The sequence below is a fragment of the Crocuta crocuta genome, unplaced genomic scaffold, assembly GCF_008692635.1.
Source record: "Crocuta crocuta isolate KB4526 unplaced genomic scaffold, BGI_CrCroc_1.0 scaffold258, whole genome shotgun sequence".
NCBI classification, from domain to species: domain Eukaryota; kingdom Metazoa; phylum Chordata; class Mammalia; order Carnivora; family Hyaenidae; genus Crocuta; species Crocuta crocuta.
The window spans coordinates 2,482,418-2,507,112 of NW_027532842.1; the positions used below are offsets into that span (position 1 = coordinate 2,482,418).

At 43.4% G+C, this 24,695-nt stretch overlaps 1 protein-coding gene across 1 annotated transcript in view; it reads left to right on the forward strand.

The window, feature by feature from the left end:
* Positions 1-24,695, forward strand: part of FLT1 (fms related receptor tyrosine kinase 1) — a gene marked incomplete at its 5' end in the record, with an annotated part of 150,185 nt that overhangs the window by 53,829 nt on the left and 71,661 nt on the right. Inside the window, 4 exons of the mRNA XM_077745413.1 lie at positions 4,286-4,400; positions 12,730-12,838; positions 18,894-19,202; positions 23,877-24,023. Of these exons, the coding sequence (XP_077601539.1) occupies positions 4,286-4,400; positions 12,730-12,838; positions 18,894-19,202; positions 23,877-24,023 (680 nt within the window). The remainder of the gene's footprint in view (positions 1-4,285; positions 4,401-12,729; positions 12,839-18,893; positions 19,203-23,876; positions 24,024-24,695) is intronic.

Genomic DNA, 24,695 nt, shown 5'->3' on the forward strand with positions numbered 1-24,695 from the left:
AATTTGAAAAGAAGCTGACCCTTATTGCACAGAGGGCTAGAAAAAAGCATCAAATCCCCAGTGCAGTCATGGAATTTGCATAGTGAATGTTTGAGAAGCCTTTTCTTCTCTACGCAGAGAACCACCAAACACACAATTTCTTGGTACGTGATGAGAGTACGTGGGTATTCTTCTGCATATGGAGTAAGAGTTAAGTGCACAGATTCTTGAATGAGTCAGAGCTGATGACAAATTCTGCCTCTGCCGTTTGCTAGCTGTTTAACCTGGAGTAATTTACTTAACCTCTGTAATCTTCAATTTCCCTGTCCCTTAAAGGGGAGATGATAGTACCTACTTCTTAGGGTGTCGTATGAATTAGTGAGATCAAGAATATGAAGCACTTAGCATGGTGCTTAGCCTGTAGGAAATACCCTTATTACAGTAGAGTAGAATAGTGCACGATGTGTGTTGTAATTATTATAGCCCGCGGTTGGTTAGCTTGCCTGTGACGACCAGCAGTCAAGATTGTAACTCTGACCTCAGTGTTGGCTTTGCCTTTGTCTGTGGCCCCAGGTCGGCTTCATCTGCCTTTGGTCACAGAGGAGCCAAATATTTATGAATGTGAAGGGAACGGGGCAAATCCATCCCCACTCCAGGAAAAATCAACCCAGAGCGTGCAGGTCTGTAATGGCCTCTACGTCTGTGGGGGGTAGTGCCTCCCTGTTACGCGCGGTTACTTAGACCAGGTGGGAGAGTGTGACAGAGGGCTCCTTCTTGGAGTTCGACAGACTGACGTGTCCCACGTAGGATCTCCAGGGCCATGTGTTGGATGCATAATTGGCTGTTTTGTTTTAATTTCTTTGTATCAATCTCTGGTCCGAGGCTAATTTGTTTCAACTCCGGGGCAATTGATGGCATGACACGGAGTACACTCTTACCCCGGAAATCTTTTGCGTCTCAATGGTTATAAATACCCCCGCGCTATTGTATTTGGCGCGCTGTATGCAAATGGAGGTGGGAGTCCGAAAGCTCATTAGGCAAGGGACAGAGGCTTGGAGCACGGAGAGGCCCGCGTGGAGCCCAAGCTGATAACAGTGGCCTTGTCCAGAATAGTGCCTGGGAGCTTTCTTATCTCCCTTTGGCAGGAGGTGCCGTGGGCTTCCTGTGCGAAATCAGGAGTGAGCGCTGCTTTCCTCTTGTTGTTCGGCTTCCTCCCCCCTCAAGACGGTTCCCAGCACAGTGATTATCTCTGCATCTTCAAACATGGCACAATCTACTTCCTTAAGAGCTTGATGTATTCTTAAGGCTCAGGCAAACTCCCCTCCCCCTCCCCCTCCATCTCTTTTCAAGTGCTGTTATATAGTCAGGCTCCTAAATGACGCTCTATTTTTATGGTTCCAATTACAAAGAGGGAAAAAGAAAAAATGAAGGAAAAAAAAGCAGTCCCCAAATTAGAAAATAGCCACGGAATCCGTCCTCTGCACTCGGAGGACCTTGATGCAAGTCCAGCCCGTAGTTTCCATAGTAGGGCTTTTGCCGCGTGACCGCCCACAGAGGTGGGGGTGGGGGGCCGAGGGTGAGAGCCCCGCGTGAACTCGGGCAGGAGACTGCATTTCCCAAGGGAAGTGCCGAGCCTTGCTGCGCTCTGCCAGATTTCTTTGCCTTTTCCTGAAGACCGAGAGGATGCAACTCAGGTCTCTGTCTGAGGCGACCCTGGATCTTTGTCACGTCTTTGGGGGAGAAACAGAATGAAAGGAGAAGCTTCTCTTCCAGGTATAAGAGAACATCAGCTCTCTGATGTCACAGTGCCAAGTACACACGCACGTGGCTAATACAGGTGTGCACGCGTGTGATAAACCCCATCTACATGTGGGGTAGGTGTCCCTTGTATGTACCCGAATGCGTGCTGAGTGCGTGTGAAAGATGTGAGGGCACGTGGCCATCAAGGCATGGATGTTACAGTCTAGGGAACAGAGAATACTGATCGTGAAAAAGAGCAAACTGACGTGTGATTTCAAAACTATAGCATTAACATGTCTCAAGTTACAGGAGAAAGTATACAATTTCTCTTGGGTTCGTTCGTGTCAGTAACAGTTCAGATGTTCACTTACTTTACCTGATGATTATAAAGACTGTCTGGCAGAAACTGCACACATTCCGTAAGGAACGGCCAGTCCTTATTATTCTTTTTTTTAAACTTAAATCTCATCATCTAACATGTATAAAAGAGACCTTTCTAAAGCATCAGGGGATATCTGATATATGGAGTTGGTACAATTAGGCGTAATAACGGCATTGGTGTTCTCCTACAAAGTGTGCATTCTTTTAGGGATATGCACTGACATACATAGGGCTGAAATGGCACCGCGTCTGAGATTTGCTTTAAAATATTTCACAGGAGACGGAGCCCCTGGGGGGCTCAGTCAGTTGAGCATCCGGCTTCAGCTCAGGTCATGACCTCACGGTTCGTGAGTTCGAGCCCCGCGTCAGGCTCTGTGCTGACAGCTCAGAGTCTAGAACCTGCTTCAGATTCTGTGTCTTCCTCTCTCTCTGCCCCTTCCCTACTCGTCCTTTCTCTCTCTCTCTCCCTCTCTCAAAAATAAGTAATAAACATTAAAAATTTTTAAATGAAATAAAATGCTTCACAGAAGAAAACAGAAAGAAATAAGGATAGACCCAACAGCTATGGCAAAGTCTTGATAACTTAAGTCTGGGTGGTGAGTATGTGGGGAGTTAGTACATTAGGTCTCTACTTACCAGTATGTTTGAAAATAATGACCAATAAAATGGAAGCTCTTCCTGGAAACAGCGTATCTTTCCCTCGCGCAGGTGTGTATGTTTACAGGTGTCAACACGGAGTGACAGTTACATGCTAGGCCCTTGCTCTTCAGTGAGGGCGAGTGAATAAACAGATATGGCCCCATCCGCTGGAGTGGCCGGCCCAGGGGGACCACTTAGAAAGTGCTCGATGCTCTGGGGGAGACCACCCAGGAAGACTCGATGGTTTAACAGTCCGGAGTCCCTTCTCAGCTCAAAGACCAGAGAGGGACAATCACAGAACTTTTTGCTGGTCGTCTCCATCCCGTCTGTCTGTCCTTCTCCCTCCCTGACTTCATTGTCTCACAGTCCTCTCCTGTCAATCACTGCTGCCATCGGCCACCTAGGATCAACCTCTCATTCTTTCTGGAACTGGCCTGAGGAAGTTCCTCCTGCTTTGAAAATCTCCATAATCCGCCCACGACATGTATAAATGAGAGCCCAGCAGGCTTTCCGCTCACCACAGATTCTAGGTGGGGAGTGGACTGTGGACGGTCGTGACTGTCAGACAAGGAAGCTGGACTTTCTTCAGCACGATCTTTGGAGCTTTGGGAGCAGAAAAGTTTCCACTAAAGGCGAGAACATTCAGGGGTTGGTCTGAGGTGAGGAAAGCCAGCCCTCGGTGAGGCCGGTGAAGATACCCCTGACCAGGGCGCAGCAGATGGAAGCGTCTTTTCCACTGTTGGGATATTTTTTTTTTTTTAACTCAGGTAGAACCTGGGATGTGTAGAACATGATAAATGGCAAATAAATATTTGCACCAAAATTTGAGTGGTAAACCATAGGAAAACCACAGTTTGCTGATAATAACGTGTGTTTGAGAGAAGATACTAACTTCTCTCTTTAAAAGGGTACTCTGCTAGCTGGGTTAATAAGTGATTTCATGGACTTTTAGAAACAGAAAAGATCGTTTTATAACTAAATACTTGAGGTCTAAGCAGTTAAAGAGCTTCTCATGATACCCCAAAACTTGAAAAGAAAGAGACTGAATTTAATAGCTGCTTCATGCTGTGTATTTCCATATACACTTAATTAGCCCTGGAAAAAATTAGCTGTATAATGGAATATTCTGATTAAAAGCCAACCTTTTATAGATGTGAAATGCTGTTATTTCCTCGAGGTTTCCATTCATTAACGTAACTTCTTTTCTTCCCCCAGTGTTTGCATGTTTCCTCTACTAGGAACTAATTAAAATCTAGATATTAAATTTCCTAACTTTTGCATTTTTACTTAGTATTTACCATTTAGAACAGGGAGGATGTACAAAGATACACGGGTGTGGTTTTCTTTCAGATGAAGCAAAATGTGTTTTCTGTTTTTAAGTTCTGAGGATGAATATGGGGGAAAAAATCTAAGGGAAAGAAAAAAATGTATTTTGTTATCTTGTTATCTCAGGACTTAACCAGGGATTACTTTTATTTCACCTGTCACCCTGGGCTGGACCATGGGTAGCGACATAGTGATGACTTACTTTTTTTTTTTTTAATAGGTATGACTTTTGTTCCAATAATGAAGAGCCCCTGATTCTGCACCCTGACAGCAACGTAGGAAACAGGATTGAGAGCATCACTCAGCGCACGGCAATGATAGAAGGAAAGAATAAGGTATTGTGTGCAAAAATGTGCATTTGAGATATTTATTTTAAAAACACACATTAGTTGGGGCACCTGGGTGGCTTAGTCGGTTAAGCGTCCAACTTTCCCTTAGGTCATGATCTCGCGGTTCGTGGGTTCGAGCCCCGCGTCGGGCTCTGTGCTGACTGCCAGCTCAGAGCCTGGAGCCTGTTTCAGTCTGTGACTCCCTCTCTCTCTGACCCTCCCCTGCTCACGCTGTCTCTCTCTCTCCTAGAAATAAATAAAGCATTTAAAAAACACACACACACACACACACACACACACACACACATTAGCTCCCGGTTCTGGGTTGACTATAGCTAGAAGTCATTCAGATACTCAGGGAAAAATTCAGAGAGAAGAAAGGCAAGATCTGAGACAGGTGTTCACGGAGAGATACTCTGAGACTTCTTGAATCCTGTTCTCCGACGGCCCACCAGTTCGAAAGGAATGAGTACCGGGTCCCAATGGAGCTGCCTCTCAAATATCAATGGCTGTCAGCCTGGGCTGAGTGTTAGAATACTCTGCTAATCATTATTACATATGAATCTCCGGAGTAGAGCCTGGAGTTCATAAAAATTCCCTGGGAGATTCTAGCATGTACCCAGGACTGAGAATCTCTGATACCCAGTAAGTAGGGTGTCGATAAGCGAAAGCTAGTATAAGACTTAGGGCTAAAATGGAATGTTTCCTTTTCACAAAATAAGTCATTTGCCCCTCTGCCTTTGCAAGTCAGGTATCCTAAGTCAGGGTATGCAAACACATGCAGTATATTAGGATTCCCTGACCTAAGAAATACCAATTAAAACCACAGTGAGCTATCGCCTGGCGCCTGTCAGAATAGCCGTTATCAAAAAGACAAGAAATAATAAGTATTGGTGAGGACGGGGAGAGAAGGGAGCCTTTGTGCACTGACAGGGAATTGTAAATTTATACTGCTACTATGGAAAACGTGGAGGTTTTTGGTGGTACCCCCAAAAAAGTACATATAGAACTACCACATCATCCAGCAGTTTCACCTCTGGGTATATATTCAAAGAAAACAAAACCACTAACTCAAAGGTATGTGCACCCTCGTGTTCATAGCAGCATTATTAATAGTAGCCAAGATATGGAAGCAACTTAAGTGTCCATCAATGAAAGAATGAAGGATATGTGGTGTGTATATACATGTGGAATACTACTGAGCCACAAGAAAGGATGAAATCTTCCCATTTGTGACATTGGTGGACTTGGAGGGCATTAGGCAAGGTGAAAGAAGTCAGGCAGAAAAAGACAAATACCGTCTGATCTCACTTGCATGTGGAATCTGAAAACACCAAGCTCATAGGTACAGAGAACAGATTGGTGGTGGGGTGAGGGGTATGAAAAATAGGTGAAGGTGATCAAAGGTACAAAGTTCAGTTATAAAATAACTAAGTCCTGAGGATGTAGTGTACAACATGGTGACTATGGTTAATAATACCGTATTGCATGTTTGAAAGTTGCTAAGAGAAGAGATGTTAGTAGTGCTCATCACAAGAAAAAAAAATTTTGCTTAATTCTGTATGAATGCAGATGTGAATGCAGAGTATTGTGTAAATACACAATAAATGGCTGTGTATTTAAAATCGTGATTTTAAATCACGATTTTAAATACACAGCCATGAAGCCATCACCATAGTCAATGCCATAAATTCATCTCTTGCCTCCAAGAGTTTCTTCCCATTGCATATGAATGGATGCATGCATGCATGAATGAATGAATGAATGAATGAATGATAACACCTAGCAGATGTTTCCATATACATCACAGCATGGTTAACTGGAACTACCCTGCTGTACGGTGGCTTTCTAGGACTGATCTAGCATAACTGAAACTTTGTACCCATTGACCAATTTTGGAAATTCAACTCCCCCTCTACAAAAGGATGTCAAGAACTCTAAAGGCTCAGAGATTTTATGGTACTTTCAGCCTAACACAGTTTTATGTTTGGTGGTTGAAGACCTGCCATTCGTGGGTCAGATACAATGGACTTTATTATTCGCAGCACATCTCCTGAGCTTCATGTTGGGCCAGGTCCCCTTGCCCCCAGGTGTCCGTCCGGGTAGAAATGTGCATGCGGTGGATTTGCATAACAGCTGAGGGACCTTGAACTTAGGGAACGCACATTGGGTTGCCTTTGCCGCCCCTTTTGCAAAAACACCATTGGTTCGCGGCTCCCCTGACCGCCACTGAGCCCCAGCATTAGCTGACACCTCCTGAACTGGGCACATCTCAGTAGACGTCAGACCTGGTGACTTCCTTCTGTTGACGCTGGGGAAAAATACACTTAAAAATCTCCTCGTAGCAGGCACAGCGGTAGTGATGCCTTAAAAAGGGAAAAACCTATCTACCCATTACCAAAATGTCTATTTATAGGTGCATATCTTGATTTGGAGTAGTTCGTTGGTATGGATGCTGTCTGCTGGAGTGTGATTATGCTCATGTTATCTGTGTTTTCAGCTGTGTTTTTTGCAGTTGAAGGCAACAGAGTAGATGGCATCCTTCCACACACGTAGGACTGAACAGTAGCGACAAATAACATCTGAATTCCTCATTCTATAAAACTTTTTGACATATGCTCATGTCAGTTTCAGACTCTGATTGGCCAGAATGGTTACCTCGTTTTTAAAGATAAGAGGGGCGCCTGGCTGGCTCAGTCGGTTAAGCCTCCGACTTCAGCTCAGGTCATGATCTCACAGTTTGTGGGTTCGAACCCCACGATCAGCTCTGTGCTGACAGCTCAGAGCCTGGACCCTGTTTCAGATTCTGTGTCTCCCTCTCTCTCTGCTCCTCCCCAACTCACACTCTGTCTGTCTCTCCCAAAAATAAACATTAAAAAATTTTTTAAATAAAAATAAAGAGAAGAAAAACGCAGGTGATGAAATGAACTCAAAGCCACACTCAAAGCAACAGGTTAATTGTGGTAAATGAGAAACTCAAAGCAAAGCCTTCCTATTCCAAGAGCCATGGCTCTACCAAACAGTTACTGAAATTTAAAGTGGTGACAGCTTGCAAGAAAATGTGAACAACCACTTGGCAAGGGTTTAAGATGTGTTTCTATGATGACAGCAGTGGTTAAAATTCTTGTTCTCTATAAAATGAACAGTAGCTTAAAACATCCCATGATGGACAGCTCTTAACAAGAGCAGTTCAATGAAATGCTTAGAAAAGAGGAAATTCTATAAAATTGAAAGCTAGGCTGACACTCCGTTTTTTAAAAAAGGACACGCCGTGGAGGAGAAAGCAAGGTAGCTGTCACAAAATACTAGAAAACTGAGACGCCATCGATTGTGTCAGTTCGTTTTGCCTTCTCCTGACCACGTCAGGTAGATGTACTGTTGACTGCTGGATATTAACACAAGAATGTACGAGCCCACCTTCAGCGGCAACGTCTAGCCCTGTTTTGGCATCCTAGCCACAAAAATATACAATAGGAAAAAAAAGTGAAAAAGGAAACCGCTGAGGTGAGGTTTCAGATTAGCCTGAACCATGAACCAGTAGCAACCTGACCCGGTTGCATACAGGGTAGCCCGGAAAGCAAAGAGCGAGTAAAGTCCCAGAACCAGAGCGAGATCAGTCCCAGAACCAGAGCGAGATCAGAACTTCCCTGATTTTTGCCAAGTGGCTTGAAACAAGTTTATTGTCTTGTAATTTTGTACTTCTGCAGAGGTTTTAAATCTAGACCTCCAGACGCAGTGGGCGCTGTGTCCACAAAACTGCTTTTCTTTTCTGTCCATGTTTAGAAAGCCTATTAAAGTCCCAGCTTACACTATAATGACCCTTTTACCTACAGTCACAGAGCGAGCCTGCCCAGTGACACCCCCCCACCCAGATCAGGGGAATGGAGGGCGCGCTGGAGCACCCGTAGGATTCCAGGCACTTCCTTTTTTCTCCCCCCCCCCCTTTTTTTTTTTTTAACTCATAGAAGGTTGCCGAGGACAATCAAATTTAGTTTCCTTATTGGCAAGTTTTGGCCTAGATCTGTGAAAAATGAGTCATCAATTGGAGTCGCTGATAGCAAATGTGGAGTTTTTGTATTGTTTAATGGGGCTGTCATGCTGTTAGGTTTGTAGCTATGGAGTAGGAAGTAGAAGGGGCCCCGTGTCAGAAAAAAAAGTCAGGAAATACATACTACAAGGCTAATTCTTTGAGGCTGGAGAATTGCGACAGTTTTAACGTTTTAGTGACGTTTCCATTGAAATCATTCGGAGGTTACCTTGAGAAAAGTATCATATGGGACCCATCTGTGACAGAGGCATTAAACCTAATCACAGAATTACAGTTTGTGTCTCATTTCCCACATTCCTCGAGTTTTTTTTTTCTTGAATTCTCGCGTTCTATTTTCCCATCACTCGGCTTGAATGTGCCACCCAAGGTTAATTTTAGATTCTTCCATGACCTTTATATATCTACTTTTATGTCCCCTTGACACACTTAAAAGGAAACGATATTAGAAACATCCCGAGATTAAAATCACGGTTCCATATTTAGATCTTTTAAAATGAGTTCTGGAAATTAGGCTGAGTTACACATCATCCCATCCATTCTCTTCCATGAGGTTCAAACCACATTGTAGCAGGGAGTTACTAATCCTTGGGAAGAGGGAAGGAAGGAAGGAAGGGGTATGAATAACTTCCCACCTTACAGTGCCTGACAACACATCTCATCAGCATTCTTGGGTCCTTCAAAAGAACCCAGAGAATGACTTTAAAAAGGTCTTTTGGTACTATCTAAATCCTTGAGGTCGTGGCAGGGCAAGTAAAGGCACCCTCAAAGTGTAGATTCAAAGCTAAATATATATATGGCAAAGGAAAACTAATTCTGGAACAAAGGCAAGCAGACATCTTTGAGAATTTCTTTTGGTGCACCTTAGAAATGATTATAATTTCAAACACATGCAACAACTCAAATTCTTGGCACCTTCTCTTTCAAAGTATTAGGTTAATATTTGGTGTTCCAGCTGTTAGGCCATTTTCATTTTTCTCCCCTTTGAAACAATAATAGTATTTGGTTACGAGCACTGGGGAAAGGATTTGTCCCTTTCACTCAGAAGACTCTGCATTTAGACTTAATGTCCCAGGAGAAGTGGACTTCTGCCTGGAAAAACCCCACCCCCACCCACAATTTACACTTGAGCTTTTTCTGACCCTATAAAGTTTATACTTCGGTTACCAAATGTCTTCTGTTTTTCATGAAAATATGTTTTTGTAATTGAAAAATATATTCTCTGGAAAAAGAAGTGCTCTAGACATCAGACGATTGTTAATAAAGTTGATGGTAGGATAGTGATTTCATCTTATTTTTAAATTTCCTTCTTTATTACTTTTTCATGCATCCTTCCTATTTTCAAACCTTATAATAATGTATCAATCGAAAACCAGCTTGCAGCTTATGTGAAATGTTAAGAAAGAAACTAGTATTTCTGTACCTAGGAAGATTTCAGTTTATGTGATGCATCTCTGCCAACTTAAGGATGTATTCCTAAAGAAAAATTCAATCCCAAGAGCAGAAAGAACTCTACCAATAGATCTCTGCTGTTCAGTTTACAGTTTTAAGGCAAGAAGCAGCTTCATGTAGTGATCAAGAGTAATACACCCACTTCACAGGGCTTTAGGGAAAAGTAAGTGAGATAATGCCCCACACGCTGGCACGCAGCAAGAGAGCTACAGAGATGTACCCAGAAACAAAGAAATCATGTAAACCCCCATCAGTGTCATTTTCTCATTGAATTTTAATAGAAACTTGGGAGAGGTGAGTTCTGGAGCAGACTTGCCTCTGGGTAAGGTGTTGGTTTGGGGAGGGGTCATTGAAGCAAAATAAAGAGAGACTCAGACATTGTATCTCCGTGGCTCATCATGTGACCTGGATTCCTTTCATTTCCAGGTATCTCGATTTTACTCTCTGATTATACAAAGCTTCCCAACTATCCATCTGTTCATTGGAATTATCCCCAGATTGCCTGCCCAAGTCTTAACTATGGCAGATGTGCACATCAGAATTGACTAGTGTCCTTGTTCGTTTGCTTTGAGTTCAAAGTAATTTTAAAAGAAACGCAGATAGAACTTTCAGATTCAGGTAATCACTGTCCATAATATCAACATTCTTGGCACAAACAGAAATGAGTTTCTCACTCATTTATTGAGCAATGAATCGAAGAATGTAGATAGGATTGTGCCGAGGCCCAGGAGGATAAACACTTGAGAGCTAACATCATAAGAAAAGCAGTGCTTGAGCTGGGGGGAAGGGGGAAGGGGGAGGGACCTTCACTGGTGTCCCTTGGGTCTGAACTTGCTGCATACCGCTTTCAAGCATCTGAGCCCAAGTTTCCAGAGACCAAATAAAGAAGTCAGAGACTTATTTGATGGTCTCAATTGTCCTAGCGGCCACGAGCTAATACTTCCTTTCACATTGCTGCCCACAGGCCTCTCTTCTAACCACTTCCATTTTCTTCCATGGCTTTTAAGTGGTGGGTGCAATAATTAAAAAGAAACATTCTGGAGAGCCATTTCCTTTTATTTGCCACCTCTTATATCGATTAATAATTAACATAGAGAAAAAGACACCTGGGCTCCTTCATGGTCTTCTCTACCGGTTATTTGCCTGCCCACGAGTGTTTTCTCTGCAGAAGAGAGAATAATATATATTTGACCATCAAGTAGGGAAATTCTTCTCTATCACCTTAAAGTAGTCCTTCAAGGACTAGTCAAGATTAAGAATAGGGATTGTGTCACATTCATCTCTGTTTCCCCTACAACAGCAGCTCAGTGCCTTGATAAACACTCAATAAATGTCTGCAAAGTTGAATGAAAATCGCCACATATTGCAGACGGGTTTCATTTCCAGTAATTTCAACAACACACGGGATATAGGAGTAGATGTAAATAAATAGGCCCAACAAACAGAAGAGGAAACAACATGTACACTATTCCACAGTGAAAATGACAGAAAATTTGGAACACTAAGCTTGCTGGCTAAAAAAAAACAACAACCTAGGAGTATATTTTTGTCTTCTTGATCCATAGATTAAAGACAGAAATATGTTAACTTATTGGCTGGGATATGAGAACATAAGTAAAGTGCTTAGCCCATTACTTAGCAACTCAGATAAATGTTAGGACCCTTTGAGGAATCTGTGCTCATCATCTTAGAACGCCTAGGGTCACATTTCAGTCTCTATGTTACTTTAGCCTGTAAGTCACTTGGTCTTATACGTCAGCTAGGACATCCCATTCATCTGGAGGCATCAGCAAAGAGCCTCTGTAGTTTCAAAGCCTAGGACTGGTTATTTGTGTTCTAGGAGACGAGCTGCAACAATTTAGAAATATCTGGATAAAGTTTCTTTTGTCATTGTAAATATGAAAAACTAGCTTTTTCATTTTTTTTTTTGTATATATAGTATGCATGCCTTTTTTGCAGGGCTGGGTTAAATTTTGAAACCAACCATCTGTTCCATATTACTAATTTTTACCTCTATTTTTTTTTTTAAATCTCTATCTTTAAGACTGCAAAGTGAGTCTGTAAGCTGTGTAAATTTGTGTTGCATTTCCTCTTTGAGACAGTAAAGCTTAGATCGTGTCTTCAAGCTCCCGCATGTCTTTCAGGGTTCATTTGTCAAATAGCAGCACTGAAATCTAGCGAAGCAGTGTTGTTGTATTCACAACGCTTGTCTTCATTTTCTAGATTGGGAATTGGCAGGCTGAGAAGTTAAGTAATTTGCAAACACTCAGGACAACTTCCGTGAGCTCTCCAGCCTCTCCCTCAGCACCTTCAGGGCTGGGAGGCTACATTCTTCGAGTACCCACAAGGAATGGTTTAGCCGGCCTTTTCCCACCATCCTTGTTCACTGAACATGCCCATTGCAGAAGCAAACAGCCAAGAAACCCCCTGTTACCGATTGGCATCCATAATCTCAGGTCATCCAAACAAAAGGGAAGGCATCAGCCTCACCTGTTCCTCTCATTGACGTGAAACTGACCACCTCACAGAGTAGGACGTGCAGTCTCGCATCTCGGCCTTAGGTCTGTAATTGTTACGCCAGCAGCACGAGATAAATAAGCCTGAAGCCCTCATACGAGTCGGATGTCATAGCCCCCGGTCTCCTGAGGACCTGCTTTCCTGTTATTTTTCCATTCTTGCTGGGACTTGGGAGAGCAAGAGCCTTCTGGTAAACCTCCGTGCGTGCAACAGTACCCTCGCTGAATGAATGGAAGAGCTGAATCATTTCAACCCTTAGAAGAGTCTTAGGGATGTTCAAATAGTTCTTTGCTCTCGCTAAAGTTTTCCTTTCTTTTACAGACGGCTAGCACCTTGGTTGTGGCGGACTCTAGGATTTCTGGAATCTACAGTTGTGTGGCTTCTAATAAAGTAGGGACTGTGGAAAGAAGCATAAGCTTTTATATCACAGGTAAGCCCCATATCCTCTACTCACAAAGATAGCCTGGTGACCTCGGTGTCCTTTCGAAGCGGTTCTTAGTGCACTTGTAGCTTGAGGGATTTTTGTTTTTAAAAAGTCCATAATATTGTTAAACTTTGAGTATCTTCATCCTTGCTCTCAGGAATAGGATTTGACATCTTTGGATCTCCTAACAGCTCATTCCTCCGAGTTCCGTTTTAGAGCTGGGTGTGCACATCTCCCTCCCAGATTGGGTCGTGAATTTAGGATCTTGTCATACTCATTTTTGAACTCTTTCCCATACCTGGCAGAGTCTGGTACATAGCAGTTGTTTAGTAATAATCGAGGAAACCAAACCTTTGATGACATCTTTTTTTAATCTTTTAATCAAAAAGCGAATTGTCTCCCAACTTCAGTAATTTCTGCTTTTGAGGACTGAGGCTCTCCTGTAGAAATCTGAACTGAGTTTGTTGACAGTAATTAATGTGCTAGGGTTTTTGGTAGCATTTACAAATTTTTAGCCTTCAATATGATGGCCTCTGCAAATCTTAAAAGGTCCAAGGGACACAAATGGCACTCCCTATGTCCCTTCATGGGTACAGGAAGGAAGTAAGTAGCTCAAAGTATAAAAACAATTGCCTGGCTCCACACTCCCCCAATTTTCTGAGGAAACCCGGGCAGTTTGCCAGCTTTCTGGAAACTTCGCGCTGCATGGGGCAGGCTGCAGCAGCTGCCTAGAGTTCTCTAGAAAGAAATGGGTAGGTCTGATTGCATGAGACATATGGGATGTCAGATCACAGGGAGGCTTCCGGCAAGTTAGCCAATCCTCAGAGAAGCTGTGCCGTGGGAGATCTCCTGAGGTAGATTCTCACAGAATGTGAGAACTGGAAGAGACTTTAGAGGCTCTTCAGCCTTACAGCCCCCACACTTTCCAGGTGAAGAAATGGGGTTCAGAGAGGTGAAGAGGAACACAGCAGAGCCACTCTTAGACCAGGTCAGCCCCTGTCCTCTTACAGCTGAGTTTATGGAAGGGAAATCATCTTTGCACCCACTCCAAGTTGGAAAAATTCTTTATCAAGAAGGATTCAGGTAGCCATTTCACACACATTGGTTCTCTTATCAGTGTCGGATGATTTGGACTCATTAGAAACAAAGGTTTGTACTGTCCTTTATATTTGATTGGGAACAAAGTCCTATGCAAATCCATAGTCACTGTACGTATGACTTAAAGTATAAAAGACTGAGCAATTCCTGTGCTGAACATTCAAGAAGTTGATACAAGTTTAACGAGCACTAACTATTAAATAGAACCGTTCAACTCTGTGCTGAGCACTTCAACAGATATCAGTGAAGCCCTGTCATCATAGGAAGACCGTTTTAACCCACAGAAAAAGAAGAAATGTCGTATCCTGAGAGCAAGAGGCATGTATAGCAGCAAGGTGGCAGATGCATTTACCAACGCGAAGCCAGTGCTGTCCAGTAGAAATATAAGCCACACACGTAATTTAAAATCTTCTAGTCAAACCGCATTTTGAAAACACAAAAAGTAAAATTAATTTTATGTAAGCCAGCGTATCCACAATACCATCGTTGTGACATGCAATCAGTATCTTTAAAACATTATTGTGCTTCAGTCTTTAAAATTTAAATGAATTGAAATGAAACGGAATAAAATTCAGTTCTTCACTCATGCTCGCCCCATTTGAAGTGCTCGGTAGCCACAGGTGGCCAGTGGGGACCGTGTGGTCCAGTGGCACTCTGAGCATCTGAGAAGGAAGGGCTGAGGGGGTCCTGGGGGAGGAGAGCCTAGAATCTGAACGGGTAGAAGAGGGCAGCCTTGCCCTGACATTTTTGGAGCCAAGTCAGGAGTACCAATGGAGGTCCACAAACTACACATCTAACCATTATCACGTTCTAAGTCAAGCAAGCAAGCTCCGCATGGACAAAGAGTCCTCCATGATGGCCTGAAAGGTGAGATGCAGATACAGCATTCAGGGACTACTCACAGGTCCACCTACAATGTAACAATGCCTGGGAGTACAGAAGGAATTGACCCCCGTCTTCTCTTTCTACTCCTGGCTCTGTCCTGCTGTACCCACATGTATCATCATCTAAGGACTGTCCACACCCCTCACAGTCTTCCCTGGAACCTAGAAGTATGCACACTTCTGAGCAGTCTGACCTCAGGGGGACTTTGACAGTCTGGAAGTAGACTTGGGGTCATCTTTACAGGGAATTCTGGGATCCCAAGGAGACACACCCCCAAAAGACATGGAAGTGGAGGTGGCACAGGCTTGGGGTGGCATGCTTGCCGGACCCCACAGACTCTTTGTACTGGGGACAGCTAGCACAGAGCTGAGTAAAGGCCCAGGACAGGGACCCCTCTTGCCTGGATCTGAAGGCAGCACCGGAAGAGGAGGTACCAAAAGTGGAGGGGAATGTTGTGCTCATTTCCTTATTGTTCAGAGTCCCCCAAAATGATTAATTGATGACCAGCCTCAACTGAAATGCCAATATCTAGCCCATCCCACTGAGCTTTGCACTGTCACTTGTCTGTCTGTGGTCAACATGTCTGCTGAATGCAGAGAGAGAGTCCCTCCTACCTCCGACCACATTATACAGTGTATAAGCATGGGCTGGCTGAAATCCTTTCTAGATCCCAAGGCTGGTCCACAGAAAGGAGCTATGAGAATTCAAGCCAGATATATATACTTGAGGCTTACAGTGTTTTCTTCTAGAAATTCAAGAGCTTTAATCTTACACTGAAACTGAATATAATTGCTCTGAATTATTTTCTACTAGTCCTGAAAAGTTCTGGTTTTGGTCATTATAATTTGCTTATATTTATTGTTTTTTTTAAATTACAACCCTTAATCTTTGTCGTAAGATTGATTCTCACTAGAGATCGAGCTAAATACTCAGGAATGTTGCCCATTACACGTCAACTTTCTGAAAAATGAATGTATATTTGCTTGGTGTTTATACTTGACCTGGTGCAGGCACTGCTTTAAAAGATCTAAAATGCAACTGTTCTAAATCAGAAGATCCAGGCTTGGATCCTTACTGACCTTCATTTCAGTCATGTTGCCCGTTCCTTAAAATATAATAACACCTTAGCCCAGTTGCCTTCCAAACTAATGAAAACAAGTTGGCCGTGGCCTTTAGAATTCTCCACCCCTCCTACTCTCCACTTCGCCATTCACTTGCACTTCGTATCTACTTGAAACAAACAAAACTTTCCAGTTAACCACTCACTTCTTGGGGAATGTTATTTCTGTTCTTCACTAGAAGGAAAGCCTTCTTTATTAGGACCTGATAAACTATACCTCTCAACTTGGTAATTTCTATGCTTGTCTGTTTCATGAACGTAATTCACATGTTTGATCCAACCAAGTCAAAACATCCACCCCCTAATATGCACCCGTGTAAATAGATTACTCTTGCACCTAACCCTAAGTCAGTTATCTCTTCTGAGCAAGGATTGATGCTTCTCCATGACGTCTCATGGGGTCCCATGGATGTGATATGTGTTAGTTGGTGCCAGTGAGGATTGTACTAAAATCTGCAGCAGATACTCAAGTGTGGGAAGGTCTCTTGCTTTCACTTTGTTAGAAGGCAATTCTTTCATGGGTCTGTTTTTGTACTCACTCTAAAAAAAAAAAAAAATCACATGAATTAAAAGGAAAAATCCCTCTGGATCCATTAACTGGTGTTAGGACATTTTATTTATCATCTTCTGTGGATCGAAGGAAAACGCCAGAGGAGGTAGCCTTAGAAGTAGACAGTCATTTCTAAGAGGCGGTCTGGTAACATGAACCGAAGTGACTTCACCAACCGTGTCCGCCATATGAGAAGCAGACCTCAAACCCCAGTGGGTTCTTTTCTTTTCCTCTGTGTGTGTTTTTGCCGTTTGCTGGCACTCGGTGTGACTATGGGTGTGTTAGCAATTACTGAGGGCGAAACAGGAACGGCGCTGCCTTATCTCCCTGATTTCCCAGTGTCACTAAATGCATTTTATTTTGAGATTCCTGGTGGTGCTTGGCAAAGATAAACAAAATCTTCCATCAGGAAACCTGTGAGCTATTTCCACAGGAAGTTTCAAATCACTAAAGTAAATAGAAACTCTACATGATCTCAATGGTGTTACTTGGGCTCGCTTGGGTTCTAACCACCAGGACGGGACCTCATAAATGGAAAGCGCGGGGTCTTTGAAGAAATGACTTGACTACAGCCAGTGTGCAAAACGCTGCTGGTATGTGTGTAAAAGTTGACAACTGATGTTTTACTCCTCGGGCTTGGAAAACGTCCCAAGCAGAAAAAGATGCTGAAGTAGAGAGGCTATTTCTGACACCTTATTGTTGTGTTGAAAATGACTGTCGGCTGCTCCTGCGTCTTCTGGCTTATTCTTAGCTTTTCATTTTAAAAGCAGGAAAACCTCTGCTGGTCTCCTCTCTAGCCACTGACAGCTTCATAAGCTGCTGTTACCCCCTGCCCCCAGGTTTCAAATGAATACTTTGGCATTCCTTCAGACGTGACACTTTAGAATACAGTCAAAGCCCAGAAAAATCAGAAAAACAAGCAAAGTCAGATTTAGGAAAGAGTTGATATGATATCTAATTTTGGACTATTGTCCCCCTAAGGTTTAAAGGTTTCTTTATAGCTTTGTGTGCGACGGATAATAATAATAACAGCAGAACATAATGCTTTTCATCTTCAAAGTACTTTGTAAAATGTTGGCCCAAATTCTTTGCTCAAATACAGATACGCCAGTAAGTAACAAGCAATGGCAGGGTTTTGAGAGCAGGTCAGTTCGGGGCCAGTAACCGATGATTTTTTTTTTTTTTTTTTAATCCTCTGGGGAAATGCGCCCAAAGACTAGGGAGCTGTGGGCGCATAAGCTAAGTGAAGGTCCAGGTTAAGAAGGCAGAGGAGGGGGGCTGATGAGGTGCTGCTGGAGGTGAAGGTGAGAAGGTTCGCTGGGAATTGACAGGAGAAAAATGGCTTTTCGTGCCACAGTCACTCGCAGAAAATGTGTCCTATGTTTCTGAGCGTTAACTTGATTTTTTAAGATTACTCTCCTCCTCCCCCATTGTAGCATCAAGAGCTCTTCCAGAGTAGTTGACCGCAGTTTGTTCTTTTATGGCTAAGTAGGACCAGCCCCCGAAAGGGGACGTGGCATGTGCCACGGCTCTTCTCTGCCCACCGTGCCAGCCAAGGGCAGGCAAGGTGATGGCACAGTACCAGGATGGATTCCATCCATCCAGTTGTATAAAACTGGGGAAACCAGTTGGTTTTTCACTGGAAAAGCCTAGGGTTAAAGTGGTGCTGATCGGCATGGCTGGACTCTTCCTGGGACTTCCTCACTTACTTTGGATAAGTTTATCCATGAAATGACCCTTGGTTTCTCTGGTGTTTGTTTGTTTTTAAAGAAACAGAGGCACAGAGAGAAACCATGAGAGAGAGGAATGATTTTAAATATATATTTTTTGAGAAAGACCGCGTGCAGGGGAGGGGCAGAGAAAGGGAGACAGAAGATTAGAAGCAGGCTCTGCGCAAATAGCGGGACTTGAACTCGTGAACTACGCGACCGTGACCTGAGCTCCAGACGGACACTTAACTGACTGAGCCACCCAGATGCCCCCTACCTTGGTTTTTAGTACAAATCGCTCTTTTATGACTTCCCAGTTACACCCACTCACCAGTAGGAGTTCTGCGCAAATTAAAGAAATGGGAAACACGATTCTCATTCCAAGTTGTAAAACAGATTCCACTTTGAGAGGCAGCTTGGAGCAAGTAGCCCCAACAAGGAAAAGATACCACCCCAATCAGCCTGCTTTGCGTTTTCTGCCTCGCTTCTGATGGAAGGCAAACTTACGTCCTTCCTACCTGTGTTGGATCGGTTCCCCGATAGGAAGAGATACATACTCATCCTTTTAATGCTGATGCCGAGAGAATTCGTGTAAGGAACAGTTCGTAAGATCTCTGACTGCCTCTGGATGAGACACCTTGTTTTGGGCTTTTGTTTTGTTTTTCCTGTGAACTGATATTCTTTATCCTTATTTTATAGACGTGCCCAACGGATTTCACATTAACTTGGAAAAAATGCCCACGGAAGGAGAGGACCTGAAACTGTCATGCACAGTTAACAAGTTCCTATACAGAGACATTACTTGGATTTTGCTGCGGACAGTTAAAAACCGAACCATGCACCACAGCATCAGCAAGCAAAAAACGGCCGTCACCAAAGAGTACTCTATCACTCTCCATCTCACCATCAAGAATGTCTCCCTGGAGGATTCAGGCACCTACGCCTGCAGAGCCAGGAACATACACACAGGGGAAGAAATCCTTCAGAAGAAAGAAGTTACAATTAGAGGTGAGCACTGCAGCAAAAAGGCTGTTTTCTCTCGGATCTCCAAATTTAAAAGCACAAGGAATGATTGTACCACACAAAATAATGTAAAACATTAAAGGACTCATTAAAAAAGTAACAGTTGTCTCCTATCATCTTGATTTGTTGTCACTGTTGCTAATGTTCCGACTCAGAGGAGATGCTCCTCCCAAAATGAGTTTGGAGATGATAGGAGTGATATTGAGCCCCCAAGGTCCTAGCTCTGGGCTCCCCACTCAGGCTGAGGGGCTCTGCTCGCTGGGGCCGACTTGGTGCGCGTTTGGATTTGGAGGATCCCTGCCGTGCATTCTGGGTTTTTTTGTTGTTGTTGCTCTTTGCTGTCTTCTCCTGCCTGATAAACAAGAACCTGGGACTGATCCTTTCCTCCCACTCTGATGCCAGCCTCTCTGTATTTTTAAGTGTCGAAGCTACCGCAGACTGAATAATTTAAACGTGTGTGCTGGCGTCTGCCAAAGATGGACGTGAATGAGTTAATGTTCCAGCTCAGAACGAGTGCAGTTGACTTTGAGACTCTTACCGGACCTCTGCTCTGGTTTTATTTTGTACTATTTCCTCTGCTCTTGATTTGTAAATAGCACCTGCATAGCAAGTTATAATGCTTATTTATTTGAAAACGCTTTTTTTTTTTTTTTTTACATTAAGCACATTAATCTTAAACCGGCGTTCTAAAATGGGCCCCAGGAGCGCAAGATGGTGGTGTCATTCAGAGGTATTAAAGCTTTATCGCAGTATGAATTAAGAATGCCCATCCACGTCCAGCCCACTCGTAATCCAGGTAACCAGGACACCAATCAGCACAGGGCCTCGGTGTGGACTACGTAGCTACCAACCGCCTCTGGAAAAAAAAAAAAAGTGGATCCTGCCTTCATTTACATGTATTTGTCCCCTGGTTATTCTTTTCAAGAACTCCCTTCTATTTAACTGATGGCATTCAGAGACAAACTACGATCTGTTTATCAAGAAATCGAGGCTATTGGGACCGAAAGTTGAATGCATTCTTCTAAAGGTGCCCATCAAAAAGAGTCGACTTTCCCCATATGCAGATGGTAATAGGATTTTTATGGGGAGTAAGAAACGGCAAAACCACAGGAGCAGAATCCCGAGCCGTTTAAAAATACACACCGTGTTAAAATCAGGAGAGATTACAATCTCTTTTTGGAAGCTTGCATTTGAGGGGAAAGTGACTTTTTCACCAACTTAATATGCATTGTTCTGTTGTTTTTTTCACTTATGATTGATCATTATATGTGACTTGCACGGACTATTGGAAAACAACCTCCAGGGACCGAAACAGCCGGGGCTGAGAACCCAGTGGCCAGGCAGCTCAGTTGAAGGTGACATGATGACAACTTCTCAGGCTTGGGAACTCACCAGACTGTTTCCTCCTTTAGGTAACAGACTCTGTCCCACGGCTAAACTTGTCTTTCACGTGGGAATTGCTTTTGTCAAATGCGAATGAGTAAACAATAGCATTTCCCCAGAATGCCAGTTTCAAGGAGCCCCAAATGCTCCGAAAACAATTAGGAACCTGGAAGTGGTCAGCCCAGAGGAAAGAATAATCAATTGTATCTTGAAATTTTACCTATGGCTCTTTTCGCCTGGCGTCTTTGTTCATTATAAGTCAGCGTGTTCCTTCAGGAAACAGTGCCTCAATGCCACAGATCGCGGGGACTCGGTTTGGACTAAAGCTGAAAAAGCAAATAAAATGGCTAAGGAATCGCTTGTGAAAAAAGACGGTAAAGCAGACCTGAGGAATCGATCACTTCCTTCCCCTTGAAATCGCAGTTGCAGTTTTTTGCAGGGAGGGGAGGGGCGGGGCAGGGTGTTTGCGGGAGATGATCTTAAGAATTCCGTAGAGTAATTCATTGTTCACTGTGGAATTCGTCCTTCCAGAGAGTTTCGAAAAGAAAGACCAATTGGGTGGGTTGTGCTTTCGTATTAGTCACTCTTTTGGGTGTGGAGGAAGGGAGGATCACGGGGAAAAGAGAAAGAAAAGAAAGAGCCTAATCTGGAGAATGATTGAGTGGGAGCAGAGGACGTGAGGCTGGTTCCTCAGTCCCCGGTCCAAGTGGAGAAGAGAAAACGGTGCCTTTATGAAACCTGGCAGGTCTCTGGGACCGTAGCACCGAAAGCTAACGGAAGAGCTGGGTGGGGTCTGGCTCTTGACAACCAGCAGAAATATTCTGTTAATTCCAATTTTCTCAGTGTGAAGGGGTCAGACCCACTTTATTAGGTTGTGGAAACCAGCTACCCATTTCCATCCAATCACTGGGGGTTTAGAATAAGGGTGCCGTGTACCCTTCTAACTTACCATGTCAGAACAGACTCTATTCTATATACTAAGTATGAAGGGCAAATGGATACAATGATTTCCCTGGCTGATTGCTCGTTTAAGAAACCAGTCAAAAATGAGACTTTTCGAGGGCATTTTTTTTCAGAAATGGGTACAAAGAAAAATATGTTGATATGAACTTTGTATTTAATGAGGAATCCTATGTTCATTCTGCAGCCTTTTGGCTGCCTCTCTCTTGTCTGAAGTTTGTCTAGTGCAGATAGGGCTTTTGGGAATTCTCATGTCACCGTTTCCCAGTACACCTGTCAGGGAAGCCAAGTCCTGTCTATATTGGTGTCTAGCTTGTAGCTCTGATAATAATTTGGGGGTTCGGAGGCCCTGTGTTCAGACTTCCCTTTTTATAATAACGCCTGTGGGCAATGATAGATTATTTTATCCTACTTAGTGCATGGGAAATAGTAAATATGGTCGGGGGAGCTTTTAAAGGTGTAACTCCGTGAACTGTGTCTGAGTTCCAAATGAGATCTGTCACATTTGACTCGCCACTGTACTCGACGCTAAATAGTAATATGACACTGTTCTTCGTTATCTGGTCATGTTCCACTGATCTGTTTAGAGTCTTTACTGTGTTAAAAAAAAAAAAAATGTCAAAACTGTAACCATCAAGCATGTACGCGTTATCAGAGTGGAAGATGTTGATCCCTGGCTGCATTTTCTTGGGGGAAAAGCCACGTGACAGATGGCACAGAATGCCGACACAGAAATGTGGAAATGGTTCTGCCTAGGGGTGGGGGTGGGGTGCAGGATACAGCAGGAAAGATACACTGACAGAAGGGGAGAGGGCCCACGCGGTCATTCATTCCACTCTACGCTGGAAGTGTTTCTATGTCAGGGCTCTCCGCTCAACCCTCTCTTTCGCCTTCAGATTTCGTGGTGTAAAAAGTGAGGAGAGACCAGCGATAAGCTATGGAAATCAAAATTTAATGAGGACACCGTTCCTCCTAAGACATAGTAACCCTGCCACGTTAATACTGTGTCCACATGCTGATCACCTTCCATGCTAATCTGCTTTCTAGCCTGAGATTTCCCAGTGGCTTCAACGAATGCTAATCCTGAGAGTTTCCCCACAGGAATAAAAAAGAGAAAGGTTTGGGGACTCGGCAGAACCCTGCAGGGACGTGGAATCGAAGCCGCGGCAGTGGCTCACCTCTTAGAGCACTGTATTCCCTCCCACGCTGCTTTCACAGTGTTAGTACATTCAGATGAGGAAGTGCACAGTGGTCAGAGAAAGCTCACACTAATTGAAGCCAGTGGCGCAGAATGTGTAAGTGACGCCCAGACTCTTTTGGTTTCTGTTCCAGGATCTGTAACCAGGTTGGGAGGAGAGGAGGAGGGTTTGGGAGGGTTAGGAGTTGCCCTCACTCTTTCACCTTGGGAGCCTGAGCTACCCCTGCAGCACTCGCCTAACTAGAATGTATACATATCAGCAGGACTGACTGACTACTTCGTTAAATAGAGACACTGTACTCATTGGGGCCTCGGGGTACTGCTGTTCCAATGTAGGATTTTAATGTTGTAATGTATTGCATCCTAATGTATTAAATTCATGTTGTTGTACTATATTGGTTGGCATTTTATTAAAATAAATTGTATTGTATCATATTTGTATGTTTTAAGAGAAAATAATATAAAATACAATACTTGTACTATTATATAGTGCAAAACCCACAAACCTTTGCCTCTGCCTCTTGAATTAATCCTTTGGTTGCTTGCGCTGGGGAAGGGATGGAGGAAGGAAATCATCAATAAAGCTTTCAAAGTTCATGAAATTCTCCTGTTTGGTCTGCTGCCTTACAACTTAAGTCACAGATAGCTGAGCAACATGGGTGTGCCCTCACAAACACATCTGTAAAAGTACCTACAAAATTTCAGTAGCTCACCACGATAATACTATGATTTCTGTAAAAATTCATTACGAGCCTATATACAAAACCATGTTTTTCCTTTTTGAGTTCCTCAAACAGTCTGCACAATTCTCAGGTTTTTGTAAAGCTGCTCTCCCAAAAAGAAGAAGACTAGTTGGCCCGGCAAAACCCCTTGATACTGAGATCTAAAAATACAGGGTTCCATTCTTCATTTTACTCTGCGTTCTGACAAATGTCCATTGATGGTTAGCAATTCAATAAAGACGACACAGCAGGTTAACCACAGAAGAGGAACAAAATATGAATGAAACCTTACGGTTGAGTTTTGCTGTTTCCCTCTATATGTGAAGTATTGATGTGCATTTATCACAAAAGAATACAACTAACGAGTAATAACAGTTCCCTTTCTTTGTTCACTAGATCAAGAATCACCGCATCTCCTGAGAAACCTCAGTGATCACACCGTGGCCATCAGCAGCTCTACCACGTTAGACTGTCATGCTACTGGTATCCCTGAACCTCAGATAACCTGGTTTAAAAACAACCACAGAATACAGCAAGAACCCGGTAAGAGACTATCTTCCTTGAATTCCCTCTTTCTCATTGTTCTCTTCTTCCCTTAGCTCCTCTCTTTTCCTTTCTGTACATCTAGAACCATTTGGCGATAGAGCTCTGGGTCACACTTATGTTAATTTTTTTTAACGTTAATTTTATTTTTGAGAGAGAGAGGGTGTGAGTGGGGGAGGGCCAGCGAGAGGGAGACACAGAATCCCAAGCAGGCTCCAGGCTCTGAGCTGTCGGCACAGAGTGTGACACGGGGCTCGAACCCATGAACTGTGAGATCACGACCTGAGCCGAAGTGGGACCCTCAACCGACTGAGCCACCCAGGTGCCCCATCGCTTATATTAACTTCTAATGAGGACTATTAGAACCAGTTCTTTTTTGCACACCCTATTCCTAACCCTGTAGAAAGATCCATATGGAATCTGCTTTAAATGGTGCATTCATAAAGAAGTGGTAAGAGCCCCTTAGAAAACAGGTCAGTTCAACTTAACAACAGACAAAGTGGGGAGTTCGTTCCTTGGCTTGAGGTATGACAGAGCTTTGAACACCTGGTGTATGTGAAGTTCAGAGTAGTTTTATAAGCTTTTTATTTAAATTTTTATTTATTTTTGAGAGATAGAGACAGTGTGTGAGCTGGGGAGGGTCAGAGAGAGAGGGAGACACAGAATCCGAAG